This window comes from Lactuca sativa, chromosome 9 (assembly GCF_002870075.4).
Source record: "Lactuca sativa cultivar Salinas chromosome 9, Lsat_Salinas_v11, whole genome shotgun sequence".
NCBI lineage: Eukaryota > Viridiplantae > Streptophyta > Magnoliopsida > Asterales > Asteraceae > Lactuca > Lactuca sativa.
In genome coordinates, this window is record NC_056631.2 from 40,566,802 (window position 1) to 40,582,936 (window position 16,135).

General features: G+C 42.8%; 1 protein-coding gene across 1 annotated transcript; it reads right to left on the reverse strand.

The window, feature by feature from the left end:
* Positions 1 to 4,088: 4,088 nt before the first annotated feature.
* Positions 4,089 to 6,336, reverse strand: LOC111906762 (protein OCTOPUS). Its single transcript, XM_023902535.1, has one exon. It carries the CDS (start codon positions 6,148 to 6,150, stop codon positions 4,192 to 4,194), a length of 1,959 nt encoding a protein of 652 aa, XP_023758303.1. The 5' UTR covers positions 6,151 to 6,336; the 3' UTR covers positions 4,089 to 4,191.
* Positions 6,337 to 16,135: the final 9,799 nt, after the last annotated feature.

A 16,135-nucleotide genomic window follows, 5' to 3' on the forward strand; every position in this document is an offset into this window, starting at 1 on the left:
AAAAACTTCGCTTTCAAGAAGACGTGTTTAGTTTCTAGACTTATGATAATATACTTCTAAGCTTGTTCCTTTTATTGTGTATTTTAAAATCAAATAATATTAATTTGGTTGGAGTTAAATTTTATATTTGAAAAAAAATGGGTTTTAATAGGTTAAACCGAAACCTGTTATATATATATATATATATATATATATATATATATATATATATATATATATATATATATATATATATATATATATATATATATATATATATATAATCCGAAACTAAACTGGTTATGTCGGATATCGAACTGAAGCCCATTGGGCCATGTTAGGTTTTGTCTCAAGGTCCCAGATCCAACCCTCCAACATACGAGTTCCTAAGCCACTTGTTGGCTGCGACTCTCAGAGCTTAAGCACTTAAGGAGTGGTACTAACTACTAACATATACAATTTCTACTATTACTATAAAGTATCGAGTTAAAAACAGCATTTTACTTTTCTAGAATATGATTTCTCTTCAAAAATATTAGAGGTGACAAAAATTGACGCGATACGAAACCTGACACGAACTCAACGGTTTGGGTAAGACATTTCAACTCTTTTAAATAAACGGGTTGAAACGACACGAAAATTAAACGGGTAAGGTTAGGGTTGAGAATTTCAATACGAAAATGACTCGTTTATTTATATGCAAGTTTTTTGAATTATTTAAATAAACTAGATAGATACAAAACCAAAATAATAAGTAGAATAAAACATTTGAATTGAGTCGTTTTGTAACGTTGAAAGAAAATTAGCCGTCTAAATCAAGACTTTATTTTCAGTTTTTTCGTTATCTCCCTGCACAGTTCATTTGACCACTATCTCATCCTCATGACCTTGTCTTCCGCCTCTCAGCTCCTACTCTTTCATTTTTGTCATATGTACTTGTTGTGACTTCATTTATTCCGCCTCAAAACTATTAGTTTTTCTTTTCCGTCTACCCAACTTCTACTCTTTCAACATGCTCAATATTTTAACCTCACATGGCACAACATATTTCACGGTATAACCCGACACGAACTCGACACGAAAATAAACGGGTTGACACGACATGACGACAAGTTTATTAAACGGGTCGGGTTAGGGTTAAGCATTTTCAACCCGTTTAGTGTTTTGACACGACACGACACGATTGCCACCTATGAAAAATATTCTCCCTAATGATTTTTACCAAAACTTCAAGACGATATAGCACTAAACCATTTCTGGTTTGTCAATGCGTATATCAAGTATTGTTTACACTTTAAAAGCTTATGATGGGTTTTTTTTTGTACATATTGAACAATGTATTGATTAGTTTAAATGTTGCTCATTGACGAGATGGTACACGACATTCTTCGCAAATAACAACTTGATCACACCGAGATCATGTTGATCCAAAAAGATTCAATTCTCAAACTTTATCAATTCCTGTTTATTTTTAGATATGAGTTCATGTAGTATCTTCTAAAACCCAAAATCATGGCCATCAAACTTTTTGATCTTAACATTATCGTCTTCCGCAATAAATATGGTATCAATTGTTAGACATTCAAACAATAATCATATTAAAATTAAACAATACAAAATCACACTAGTAAAGTAATCTTGCTACCTCATTGGGCAAACTAGAGATATTTATTATTGATCTTGAGGGTGAATTTTAGATCTAAATAGAGATACATAAAACTATATTTAAACAATGGACGACACTAAAACATTATCACCCTGGTTGGGTCTTTATATTATTGAGCTTCACTATTTTCCATGTGAGATACCTTTGACTATCAACACTCAACATATTTGTCTCTTGATTATGTCGATATGTCCTTTTATACTATTTGTACATTTAAATCTTAAAACATTAAAAGGGATGGAAGCTTTGGGACCTTATCCACATTTTCCATTATAAAGATACAATTCTTTGGCGTCGATATAATCATGGTAGATCCCTAAATAGAAATTAGGTTCTTGGACTTCATGGTTGTTAGGGATAATGAGAATTAGTTGAAGGTTGCATAATCCCGATGTTTGTGGTAGTCTAGGAAGTGTAGAAGTTCTACAAAGAGATATGGGAGTCGTTGGAAGTTGGAACAAGGTTCATTGGGGAGACCATAGATTTAAAGGAAGCAAAAACGAACCAACTTACCAACCCAATTTGAACCCAATCCAAAATTAACAGGTTGGATTAAGATTTTCAACCAATTTAGGTTAAATGGGTCAATCCATCTAACCCATTTAATTAAATAGGTTGGGTTGGATAAAAGTGGTCAACACATTTTCAACCCACCAACCCATTTAACTTTAATATATATTTAATTTAATAATTATTTAAATATTACCATGTATTAATATAAGTATTAGTTTATAAAATACAATGTTGTGTTGTTATTTTTTTCAAAAAAAAAATGCAATCCCAATTCTTATATTTTTTTTCTTTGCGCGGACAACACTAGTCACTTTTGCAAATCACTTCGAAATTAAATATTTTTAATGTTATTTGAACAATTTCTTTGAATTTTGTGAATTAGGATTGTGTTTTTATTATATTTTGAAATGTTATTTAAATTTGGAACTAATTTAAGTTGTGTAATCTTTAGTTATTTTATTTACTTTTTTATTTTAAATAGGTTAATCTAGGTTTAACCCATTTAATTAATAGGTTGGGTTGGAAATTACATAAACAGGTCAACCCGATGACAATCCATTCATCTGAAATATTGGGTTGGGTTGGAATTGGAAATATCCATCCATTTAAATAAAAATGTTGGTTTAGGTTGAATTATTCAACCCAATTAATAAATTGGTTGAACCCGAACCCAACTCAGATCGATCCATTATCAGCTCTACATAGATTCGAGAAATCCCCAAACATGGTTTATGTAATACTATTGCTTTTCTAATTGAATTTTATGGTGTTATAATTTAATATTATTTTGTTTTTACTACTAATATAACAATAATAGATAAATAAAAATTTGCTCTTAATTCATACATTTAACCATTATATTAATTAAAGTCTTATTGGCTTTTATCTCTTATCCGTTTATAAAACCACACCTATAATTTTGAATTTAAATATTCCATTTTTGAAAAACAAAAGGGTTAAAAATAGTGTTCATGAAAAAAAAAAAAAACAATTGCATTCTTCAATCATAAGACAAAAATGGAGTACCAATTACAAAGACAAAGCTTGACAGGGCATAGGGTTTTGAGCCTCTCTTTCTTTAACTTTACCTTTTTCTTTTTCTTTTTCTTTTGTTGGGTTTCATTCCCACTTTTTGACTTTAATCTGATCAGGATCACTAGTATTTTTTGATCATTGAGCTTTTTAGTTTTTACACACACCTACATTTCAAAAAACAAATACAAAATGCTTCTTCTTTATCGAAATTTTATTATCCAATTTTCAGTAGACTGAACTTACAGAGTTTAACTCTAACGTTTCATGTATTCATACCAAGCAGATGTGTAAGTTTGTACAATTCAAATCTAAAATTAATTTCATTATAAATAAACTGTTTAAACTTTAAATGTCAAATAATCTTTATTAGGCCACATTAACGGTGGTATACTAAAATAGTAAATAATTACAGTCAAGTGAGATGGAGCATGAGTTTTGTCTTTGTTCACATATAAAACGGATTTAGAATTTGCTTTCAAATTTTGTTTTCGGATGTAGGTTTCAAAATATAATAAAAAAAGTACTACTTTAAATAATATTTAAATGATTGTTTGTTCATTTATATGTGGAATACTTTACAATCTCCATTTTGCATTGGTGTCCTACATTCCTTATTTATTGAACTCATATTTTATATTTGAAATCCATCCAATACATACATACATTGAATATAAACTTAAATTTGACATGTGTCTTACATACATATACTCAAATAAAACACACAATTAAGCTATTTATTATTATAACAAAAAATATTTAATACAAATTTTGTAATCTTTGAACGATAGGCTACCTCAAGGAGAAAAAACAATTAGACGTTTATACAGGTAATCATTGGTTGTATGTCTTATTTAGTGAATGTTATTCATTGAAAGCATGATATATAGAGAACCAATTAACCAACCAATTTTAAGATACATTAACATAAACCATGTGTTTATTATTACACAATGAAATACAACAAAAGACAAGTTTTTTTTTTAAATTTTTTTTGGGTTTCAGTAGAGCCCAAGCATACTCCTCGCAATCGAATGCGATCCACTACTCGGTCTACTCTTCCCTGTCGCGATTCCGATTCCGCCCCTCCGACTTCCGCTCAACGGTGCCAAATAGAATCGTAAAAGCCCGTTCTCAATATGATTCGGTGAATACCTCGCACTCCGATTCCGTTCCAGACCACCATTCCCGTTTCCATTCCCGATTCCAATTCCAAACCCTTGTTCATTTCCAATCATGTTAAAGTTTGATTTCCTCATTGAAGAGCTTCTCCAGCTTACACTGCTATGGCTTCTGAAATCTGTCCTGTTAATTCCGCCATTATTGACTTCGTTAATATTATTATTACTATTGACTTCTCTCCTTGGATCTTGCCATGATTCTGAGTAAGATCTTCCTACCCCACTAACAGTACTGCACCTATCTTCATCGTCGTCTTTATTCCGCCGGTGGATGAACCCCCATAACTTCCACCGCCACCTCCGTGGTTTCTTTGTCTCTTTCTTCTCTTCACCAATTGGAATCCGTAGTTCAAATGTTTCAGAAAAGTCGTCGCGTAATGAATTTGAGTTTGAAACTCTTGGAGGCTCGAACTTTGGGATAGTTGCAGGGTTGTAATCGATGGTGGTAGGTGAGACTTTGGCGTTTGAAACCACCGGAGTTAATTTTGGTTCGTCCAGCTCTGCAACGACGGCGGCGGCCATTTTGCGAATGGAGTTTGACCGGTCGAGGCTCTTTCTTCTTTTGGAGGAAGAATCTAAGTAATATTCTCGGGTTTGGATTGACCCGCCGGGGATGTTATCGTCCGCCATTGGAGGGTGTTCGACGGGGATTTGTGTATCACAACGTGGCACGTGGACAACGGGAACGTCTTCCACCATGGGAGGTAGTCGTGGGAAGGTTCTACCGATTAAGTATCCGTCCCATGAAGCCCTAGGTTCGTCGAAAGAGTACCTCGGGTCGTCAAACGAGATTCGACCCGCATCCAGCGAAAACCTCGGGTCTGTGTCGCACGATCTCCGGCCGAATCCGTAATCGGCGATTTCTGATTGAGTTTCACGGTATTGACGCGAAATCGGCTTCTTCGCTGGTAATGCAGACGATAGATTGACGCCATTAACTCCGGCGGCACTCTTCTTCTGCTTCCTCCTCCATTTATGCCATTTTTTGCTCAAAACCGACGCCGCTGACCACAAATTTGACAATGAATGCTTTTTTGATTGTGAATCGAGATCTATGTGATCCTTCATTGACTTCAACACATCTACCGTAACCTCCTCTTTTTCTTCGATTGCATCCGGTTCTTCGACAATGTTATTTACCAAATCATTCATGCTTCTCACCTCTAGTTCTTCGGTAACCCTAATTTCGTCGCCATTGACCTCATCCTCATCTTCATTGTGGACTTGATCTTCTTCATGCTCTTCTTCTTCGTCTTCTCTGTTGGTTTCGAGAACGATTCCATTGTTGCCAAGATTTTGTTGTGAATACGAGAGTCTGGGCTTGTTGTCGTCATGGATGGAGAAGAGTGACGACAGAGTATTCCGTCCCCTTACGTCGCAGGATTTCCGTTGAGGCTCATAAACACAAGCCGATATTCCTAGTCCGTCGTTTTTCGAGGCGGAGAAAGACTTCGTGCGTCGGAGCTCCGGGAAAAACGAATTTCTCGATATCTGCGCTCCTGCTGCCGTCGTCTTGTTTTTGCTTGCTTCCGAGGAAGACGGGCCTCTAAAAATGGACTTAATTGCTGCAGCAGCGGTGGATGAGGAGGTGGAGTTACGGCGGGAAGAGGAAGAAGCTGCGGCGGCGTTTGCCGATTGGTCTAGAGTAGTGAGACGCTCGCAGAGACATGATGGACAGAAACCAGTAAAGTTTTCGTCAGGATGACGGTCGCAGCTGAAGGATGAGCGTGGTGGCTGCAGCGGTAGTGCCTGTGGTGGTTGGTCGGTTGTAGGATTCATGACAGGCGGTGGCGGTGGTGGTGGTGATGGCGTGCTGCAGTGCACACTCTGCTCATGTTAGCAACGGTGAAAGAGTTGTAGTGTTTAATGTGAGAATGAAAGCGTTTACGTTTTCGAGAATTTTTCCCAACGGACAGTGAACTGTGAAGGGATTGAGAGAGACAATTGAATTAATTTATCTTTTATTTGTTATTTTATTTTCATTTTTTTATCGAATAAATAACACTCGCTTTTTCCATTGGATACTTTGCTTCATCACGACCCTCTTGTTTTTAATTAAGTAATTACTTAATTAACTATCTATTTGGTTTATGTATTTCATTAACCAATAATAAAATCTAAAAATATTACTTGCATGTGATAATTTATACTACACTAGTTTATAATCTGCGGGAACCACGGTTATAAAATTAATCAAATTTTTATAGTAAAAACTTAAAATTATTAATAAGTTATTTTAAATAAATTATTAATTTAAGAGATATTTTTTATTAGTTATGTCAAATTATAATCATTGGTTCAAATAAATATATAAAAATAATTTTTAATATATATTAGATATTTTTTATTTGTGAATTAATGAAAACAATAATTTAAAATTTAAAATTTAAGATTTAAAATAGAATTACATTAATGAGGAGGTCTAATAAATTTAAAATGAAAAACTAATAGATTGACAAATGGCAACACATTAATTAAAATGTCTAATATGATGACACATGGCAAAAGAGCTACTCTTTTATTAGTATAAAGATTTTTATAATACGGGAGTGGGACAATACAACTTTCGATTTATCTTTAATTAATCATGCTATATTATAAAAGGAAACATTTTTTTATCACATTCATTTGTAACTCTTATACATCTTTTCTTCGCCACATTCATTTGAAACTCTCATGACTTTTCAATTTTTTTCTAATAATAATTATAAATCGGTTAATAAGGTAAATAAATATTAAATCTAAAGTGTAATCATATATAAACTAAATTTGAATATTAAAATAATATCTTTATTTCTACTTATAAAGTTATGTTTGTTGACTTTTAACATATTATACTTAATTTATTAGTTTTAATATATTGTTGGATGTAAGTCATTATCATTTTAAAGATACAATTTTGGAAAATTTTATATAAAATATTTAAATTATTAATTTGAATATAACATGTAGCACCCGGTTCCTGGTACGTAAATGTTATTTGAGTATTTCCTTTCTTTTAGCCTTGGACTCGGCGAGTCATAGGTCCGACTCGCCGAGTGGATGCGGGACCCGGGACACGTTTAAGTTGGCGACTCGGCGAGTCCATATCCTGGACTCGGCGAGTCATAGCTGGTGGATGAAACCCTAAGTTTCAGGGGTTTGCACCCTATTTAAAGGACTTATCAGCCCCAAGCCGGCCCCCATTGACCCTTAAAGCCCTGTATCTCTCGTTCTAAGCTATTCCTTGAGAGTTTGAGGTTAGTGTGTGTGTTTTTGAAGGTTTGGAAGGAGGAAGGAGATAGATCCAGAAGAAGGGAAGCCATCCAGGCATTATTTGTGTTCTTCCAGCAGTTCCTTTGAGGTATAACCCGTTTTCCCCTTGATTCTATGCTTAAAACTTCATTTGGGTCCTTCTTGGTCAAATCCCCAAGCTTGTATGTGCATTGTATGTCGTAATAAGATGTTTGGCCTCTGGATCTAGGCAAGATTGAGCTCCAGGAGCTCAGATCTGTTAGCTTTATGGCCCCATGTTGCTTGTTAGCCCTAGATCTACCCTTTTGAGACATTTTGAGCCCTAAAATCCATATTGGTGAATATCCACACGTAAAGTTGGAAACTTTACGTGTGATTCGTGTCCTAGAAACCCAGATCTGTGAATGGCATGGACTGGAATCGAGCAAATCTGTGTATTTAGTGGATGCATGGCAACGACTCGGCGAGTCGTTTATATGACTCGGCGAGTCTGTTCGCGAGTCTCCGAGTTTGTCCCCTTTTCGTAGTGTCGAGTGAGCAGTGAGTCACGGGGTGTGGCTTAATGAGTCGGAAGCTTAACTCATCTATGGAGGTACTCGGCGAGTCAATGCCCTGACTCGGCGAGTTCAAGGCAATCTCCTTAGATCAAGAACAGACTCGGTGAGTTGTTCATACAACTCGGCGAGTCTCAGCATAAGTGTTCTTCGGATGAAGATGGACTCGACGAGTTGTTCATACAACTCGGCGAGTCTTAGCATCAGTGTTCATCGGATGAAGATGAACTCGACGAGTTGTTCATACAACTCGGCGAGTAGGATGAAGGACTTGAATATTGGTTAAGAAGGTAAACCCGTCGAGTCGTCGCCTAACTCGACGGGTAGGATCGGGATTCAGGGCAGTCGTCTGGATAGGGACTCGGCGAGTTGGAAAGCCAACTCGGCGAGTCGGGTCAACTAAAAGTTGACTCTGACTTTGTCTTAGGGCATGGTCAGGGGTAAAATGGTCTTTTTACCCAAAGGTCAATGCGCAGTGTTTGATTGGGTATATTGTGGGAATTGCAGCCGGAGGGTTTCCGGAGCAGCAGCAGTAGCAGCGGTAGGCAGTCAGTTCCCGATCAGATCAGCAGCTACTTCGAGGTGAGTTACCTTCCAGTAGCGGTGGGTCTAAGGCCACAACGCCGACCCACCAGTAGGAGACGTATGGTAGATGATTGTCTTTGTGATATCATCTAGGTTTACTACTACCTGATATGTTATATGCTAGCATGATACGTTGTATGTGATAGTAGTCGGGTTCGGTTGTTAGGACCGAAGGGTAGTCAGACACTCCAGATACGTCTGACAGTATATGATGATATGTTTGCATGCTGGCTTGTTATGTTATATGCGATAGAGGTAGTATGAGGGGACCAGTCCCTGTGGTCGGTTGTTAGGACCGACGGGTAGTCAGCACCCCAGAATGGCTTGACATGGGTAGTCAGCACCCCAGAATGGCTTGACATGGGTAGTCAGCACCCCAGAATGGCTTGACACGGGTAGGACGGCACCCCAGAACGGCCGTACCGGGTAGTCAGGCACCCCAGAATAGCCTGGCAGAATGTATGTTACATGTTTGTATGGTATGTGGTACGACGGGGGAACTCACTAAGCTTTGTGCTTACAGTCTTCAGTTTTGGTTTCAGGTACCTCCTCAGCTAGGGGAAAGGAGCCGGCGCGGTAGCAGCATGTCACACACACACACACTCTCCGGTTTCCGCATTTACGAGCTTTACTGGGATTTGTACTCTGATATTTTGATTGAATGTATGAATTGGCTTTTAGACATGGTTCACTTGTGTTATGATGTGATCAGACAATGTTTTTAGCTTTTAATATTTTCTAAAGTAGCGTTTTTAAAACGAAATTTTTGGTTATGAAAATTGGGTCGTTACAAGTTAGTATCAGAGCCCTGGTTTGAGGGATTCGGACACACCTTCGGGAGTGTCTGAACTCAAATCGAGGGATTAAAAGATTTTCTAAAAGAAAATGTTTTCTAAAATTGAGAAAAGAGTTTTGAGAAAGAACGAAGTGTGTGATGTGCGCGACCGGCCGAGCTCAAGTAAGTATCCCCAAAGTACCCATACAAGTTTATGTTATGTTTATCAGCTTTTGTAGAACAACATGCTAGAATAGGACTAAGGATCTAGGAGTGATGCCTTATGTGCCTGCTTAATGTGTTTCAGTTGTATGAGAACTTGCATGCTAGTTATTGAGCAGATAGTAAGTAGGATAGCCTGATTAGGTTATGCTTGGTAGTATGAGCTTAGCACTTTATGCTAGCTCAGTTCCTGAAAGTGGATAGAGTTAATTGAGATTGTTACCCTTATCTGAATGCTGCTTGCTTTGTGCTTCGTGGGACTCTGAATAATGGGAGTTAGCCATTAGGCGAATGCGTCACGTTACATGTGATCAGGGTTGAATAATCTTAGAGTGTCGGATTTGATCCTACTGCGCAGCTCTTGTTTGAGTCCAACCGTTGTAGGGACGAGTCCGATACTCGAAGGATTATCTGAGCCTCGTCGCATGTGATGGTATTCGGGTAATGGCTAACTGGCATTACAAGGAGGCCTGCAGCAGCTGAGGACTGGTTGAGTGGAACTAGAGATTTCCCTAGGGCAAGCCTAGGATGAGTATAGCAGTAATCAGTAGTAGTGAAAGGGATCTGGTGGAGTCGAGGCATTCCTTGAAGAAGGTACGGATAGATGTGGAAGGTAGTATAGGCCCGTACTACTGAAAGCAGAGGATCCGTACCCGAACCAAGGATGGCCAAGATAATACCAGGGAACTTGTAAGTAGATGTGATCCCTCAGAGAGTATCAGTAACACTAATGATCGTTGTGATGTATTGCAGAATGGTGGTACTTCGATCGAGGCCGGTAGATGGCGGTTCACGAGAGGGGTCAGGTTCGGGATCAGGTTCCGAGCCGGTTGATGAGGGACTATGCAAGTTCATCGCGTCAGAGATTACCAGGGGTATCCTTGAGTCGACTCCCATTATCTTCGGGTCGATCAAGGAAGGGATCATCGAGTTGATGGAGGATCGCCTCAGGGCGTTCAGGAGCGACATGGCATCTGGCCAGTCGGGGTCTCGCACACTGTCCTTTAAGGACTTCAGGGGCAGTGGTGCGCCAGATTTCCATGGGGTGAAAGACCCCATTGCTGCCAGGCGATGGATTGCAGACATCGAGTCTGCCCAGTTGACTAGCTTCTGCCCCGAGGGGTCGAAGGTGAGGTATGCAGCAGGATGTTTACGGGACCGAGCCCGGGATTGGTGGGAGTCAGTGGGTGACTCGTTGGGAGCCTCAGCTATCGAGGCCATGACCTGGTCGGACTTTGTGACCAGGTTCAGGGCAGAGTTTGCGCCGGCGGTCGAGCTTCAGCAGCTGGCCAGGGAGTTTCTTGACATGAGACAGACGACGGAGACTGTGGCGGAGATCACCGCCAAGTTCCGGGAGAGGGCTTTGTTGGTGCCCCAGTATGCCGGTGACGAGGACATGAGGATGTTACCATGATATGCTACGAGCTGACATCCGGGAGCATGTTAGCTTTTCGGCTTGCCCTACCTTGGACTCTATGATTTCCAGGGCGAGGGAGAGGGAGATAGATTTGGAGCACATCCGGAAACGGAAATTGGAGGAGGGACAGGCAGGAGGGGCTTCGGGGAAGAAGCCCAAGAGATCAGATGGTAGGCCGAAAGGCCAGTCAGGACCGAGCCGCTGCAGGAAATGCGGCAGGCCGCACGAGGGGGCGTGCAGGATGGGATCATTAGGCTGCTACAAGTGCGGCAAGTCCGGGCACATCAGCAGGGATTACACTGCTCCGGCAGCAGTTATTCAGACATCAGAGTTGCTGTGTTTTCACTGCAACCAGAGGGGCCATAAGAAGGCCAATTGCCCCCAGTTGATAGTTTCAGCGCCGGTGAAGGCGCCAGCTCCAGCGACCCTGCGGATCACGGATGGCCGGCAGGGCAAGTCAGAGGCTCCAGCGGTGAGGAGCCGAGCATTTCAGCTGACTACCGAGGAGGCACGCGCCGCACCCGATGTGGTGACGGGTATGATTCCTTCCCTCTATCTTTTTTTTATATAATGTTATGTTATTGATATGTGCTCTGTATGTATACGTATGCATTAGGATCGTTCCATGTGAACGGCCTCCCAGTTCAGGTGTTATTTGATTCGGGTGCGTCCCGATCATTCGTTTCCCTTGCACTTAGCAAGAAGTTTCATGAGCCATCGGGCGAGTTAGATTGCCCTTTGGAGGTGGAGATTGTTGATGATCGATCGGTGCGAGCATCGATGGTATTTCGAGATTGTGTGCTGCGTTTGTTCGAGGAGCGCTATTTGGTAGATTTGGTTCCCATACCATTGCGTGGGAACAAGGTGATTATAGGCATGGATTGGCTGAGCCCTAATGGGGCTGTGATAGATTGCGCGCAGCAGCTAGTGCGGGTCAGGACCCTAAGTGGGGGAGAGTTAGTGATTCATGGAGAGAGGCCCCAGTGTGGACCCGCTGTATGTTCAGCAGCGAGGGCTAGGCGCTACCTTCAGCAGGGATGCGCAAGATATGTCGCGTATGTGATGGATACCCGGGAGGCGGGTAAGTCGACAGTGAGCGAGGTTCCGGTGGTCCGAGACTTTGCAGATGTTTTCCCAGAGGAGCTTCCTGGGATACCTCCGGAGCGACAGGTGGAGTTCAGGATTGACCTTGTTCCTGGTGCGGCTCCGATAGCCAAGGCACCGTATCGGTTGGCTCCTCCCGAGATGCAGGAGTTGTCTACGCAGCTGCAGGAACTGCTAGACAAGAGATTTATTCGTCCGAGCAGTTCGCCCTGGGGAGCCCCGATTCTGTTTGTGAAGAAGAAGGACGGGTCGCATCGGATGTGTATAGATTATCGGGAGCTGAACAAGGTAACAGTGAAGAATCATTACCCGTTTCCGAGGATTGATGACCTCTTTGACCAGCTTCAGGGAGCATCTTGGTTCTCCAAGATTGATTTGCGTTCGGGTTATCATCAGATGAGGGTCAGGGAGGAGGATATGCAGAAGACCGCGTTTCGGACACGCTATGGCCATTATGAGTTTGTGGTGATGCCGTTTGGGCTCACCAATGCTCCTGCCGCGTTCATGGACCTCATGAACCGCGTATGCAGACCGATGTTGGATCGGTCTGTGATAGTCTTCATCGATGACATCTTGGTTTATTCCAAGACTCGGGAGGAACATGAGGAGCATCTGAGAGAGGTGTTAGAGACCCTGAGGAGGGAGAGCTTGTATGCCAAGTTCTCCAAGTGTGAGTTTTGGTTGCGCGAGGTGCAATTTCTAGGACACCTCGTCAACCAGAACGGGATTCTGGTCGATCCGGCCAAGGTCGAGGCCGTGATGAGATGGGAGGTTCCGAAGTCTCCATCTGAGATTCGGAGTTTCCTGGGATTGGCAGGCTACTATCGGAGATTTATCCAGGATTTCTCCAAGATAGTCGTACCCCTGACGCAGCTGACGAAGAAAGCCGTGGTCTTTCGGTGGGGACCCGAGCAGCAGGCTGCATTTGAGACGCTGAGATAGAGATTGTGTGAGGCGCCGATCTTAGCCCTGCCAGAGGGCGTAGAGGATTTTGTAGTTTATTGTGATGCGTCCATTTCTGGGTTGGGCGCGGCACTGATGCAGAGGGGGCATGTCATTGCCTACGCTTCGAGGCAGCTCAAGCCTCACGAGGCGAACTATCCGACGCACGATTTGGAGTTAGGGGCGGTGGTCTTTGCCCTCAAGATTTGGCGGCATTACCTCTACGGGGTTCGATGTACCATCTACACGGACCACAAGAGTTTGAGGTACCTCATGGATCAGCCGAATCTGAACATGAGGCAGCGTCGATGGTTGGACGTAGTGAAGGATTATGATTGTGAGATCCTTTACCACCCGGGGAAGGCCAATGTGGTGGCCGATGCGCTTAGCCGCAAGGCGGCGCCGATCAGGGACGTTTGCATGAGGATGACCGTGGTGACTCCCCTGTTGGAGCAGATTCGGGAGGCTCAACAGGAGGCTATCAAGGAGGGGCATTGGAAGAGCGAGCGTGTGGTGGGTCATGTTTCCTCCTTTGATTATGATAGCCGAGGACTTTTGACACTACACCGTAGGGTGTGGGTGCCGTATCACGGAGGCGTGCGCCAGATTTTGATGGAGGAGTCGCACAAGTCCCGATTCTCTATTCATCCCGGGGCGACGAAGATGTATAGGGATCTTCGTCTAGACTATTAGTGGCCCTGCATGAAGCGGGATGTGGCATGGTATGTCGAGTGTTGTTTGACCTGCAGGAAGGTCAAGGCCGAACATCAGAGACCGCATGGCAAGATGCAGCCGCTGGATATTCCACTGTGGAAATGGGAAGATATCGCGATAGATTTTATCACGAAGCTTCCCAGGACCGCACGTGGAGTGGATTCGATTTGGGTCATCGTGGATAGATTGACCAAGAGTGATCACTTTATTCCGATTCAGGAGAGCATATCGGCCGAGAAATTGGCCGACATCTATATCAGAGAGATTATGGCACGGCATGGGGTGCCAGTATCGGTGATCTCGGACAGGGATGTGCGTTTTACTTCCAGGTTTTGGAAGAGATTCCATGACGAGTTGGGCACTCGTCTGCATTTTAGCACTGCCTTTCACCCGCAGACGGATGGGCAGAGCGAGCGGACCATCCAGACTCTGGAGGATATGCTGCGGGCGTGCGTGCTAGATTTCGGTGGTAGCTGGGATACCTATCTTCCCCTGGCCGAGTTCTCCTACAACAACAGCTATCACGCGAGTATCGACCGCCCTCCCTTCGAGATGTTGTACGGGCGGAGGTGTAGGACCCTGATATGCTGGGGTGAAGTTGGCCAGAGGGTCATGGGGAGCACCGAAGTGGTGCTCAAGACAACCGAGAGGATCCAACAGGTCCAGAGCAGGCTTCAGACTGCTCAGAGTCGGCAGAAAAGTTATGCCGACAAGCGTCGATCCGATTTGGAGTTCCAGGTCGGGGATATGGTTCTCCTGAAGGTGTTGCCGTGGAAAGGCGTCATTCGATTCAGGAAGCGGGGCAAGTTGGGCCCGCGATTCATCGGACCGTTCAGGGTCGTAGCCCGGGTGGGCAAGGTAGCGTATAGGCTGGATCTGCCAGCCGAGCTTAGCCAGATCCACAACACTTTCCATGTTTCTCAGTTGCGAAAGTGCCTAGTGGACGATTCTGCAATAGTACCTTTGGAGGATATTCAGGTTGATGACAGTCTGAATTACATTGAGCGCTCAGTCGCAATCCTCGACAGGAAGTCGAAGGATTTGAGGAACAAGAAGGTGGAGCTAGTGAAGGTGCAATGGCAACACCGCAAGGGTTCAGAATGGACTTGGGAGCCGGTGGACGAGATGATGGAGCATTATCCCGAGCTGTTTCAGGATCGAGCAGCAGACTTCGAGGACGAAGTCTAAAATAAGTGGGGGAGATTTGTAGCACCCGGTTCCTGGTACGTAAATGTTATTTGAGTATTTCCTTTCTTTTAGCCTTGGACTCGGCGAGTCATAGGTCCGACTCGCCGAGTGGATGCGGGACCCGGGACACGTTTAAGTTGGCGACTCGGCGAGTCCATATCCTGGACTCGGCGAGTCATAGCTGTTGGATGAAACCCTAACTTTCAGGGGTTTGCACCCTATTTAAAGGACTTATCAGCCCCAAGCCGACCCCCATTGACCCTTAAAGCCCTGTATCTCTCGTTCTAAGCTATTCCTTGAGAGTTTGAGGTTAGTGTGTGTGTTTTTGAAGGTTTGGAAGGAGGAAGGAGGTAGATCCAGAAGAAGGGAAGCCATCCAGGCATTATTTGTGTTCTTCTAGCAGTTCCATTGAGGTATAACCCGTTTTCCCCTTGATTCTATGCTTAAAACTTCATTTGGGTCCTTCTTGGTCAAATCCCCAAGCTTGTATGTGCATTGTATGTCGTAATAAGATGTTTGGCCTCTGGATCTAGGCAAGATTGAGCTCCAGGAGCTCAGATCTGTTAGCTTTATGGCCCCATGTTGCTTGTTAGCCCTAGATCTACCCTTTTGAGACATTTTGAGCCCTAAAATCCATATTGGTGAATATCCACACGTAAAGTTGGAAACTTTACGTGTGATTCGTGTCCTAGAAACCCAGATCTGTGAATGGCATGGACTGGAATCGAGCAAATCTGTGTATTTAGTGGATGCATGGCAACGACTCGGCGAGTCTGTTCGCGAGTCTCCGAGTTTGTCCCCTTTTCGTAGTGTCGAGTGAGCAGTGAGTCACGGGGTGTGGCTTAATGAGTCGGAAGCTTAACTCATCTATGGAGGTACTCGGCGAGTCAATGCCCTGACTCGGCGAGTTCAAGGCAATCTCCTTAGATCAAGAACAGACTCGGTGAGTTGTTCATACAACTCGGCGAGTCTCAGCATAAGTGTTCTTCGGATGAAGATGGACTCGACGAGTTGTTCATACAACTCGGC

What these genes read in the sequence shown, in the direction of transcription:
- LOC111906762 (XM_023902535.1), bottom strand. Translation starts at nt 6,150, where the DNA reads ATGAATCCTACAACCGACCAACCACCACAGGCACTACCGCTGCAGCCA.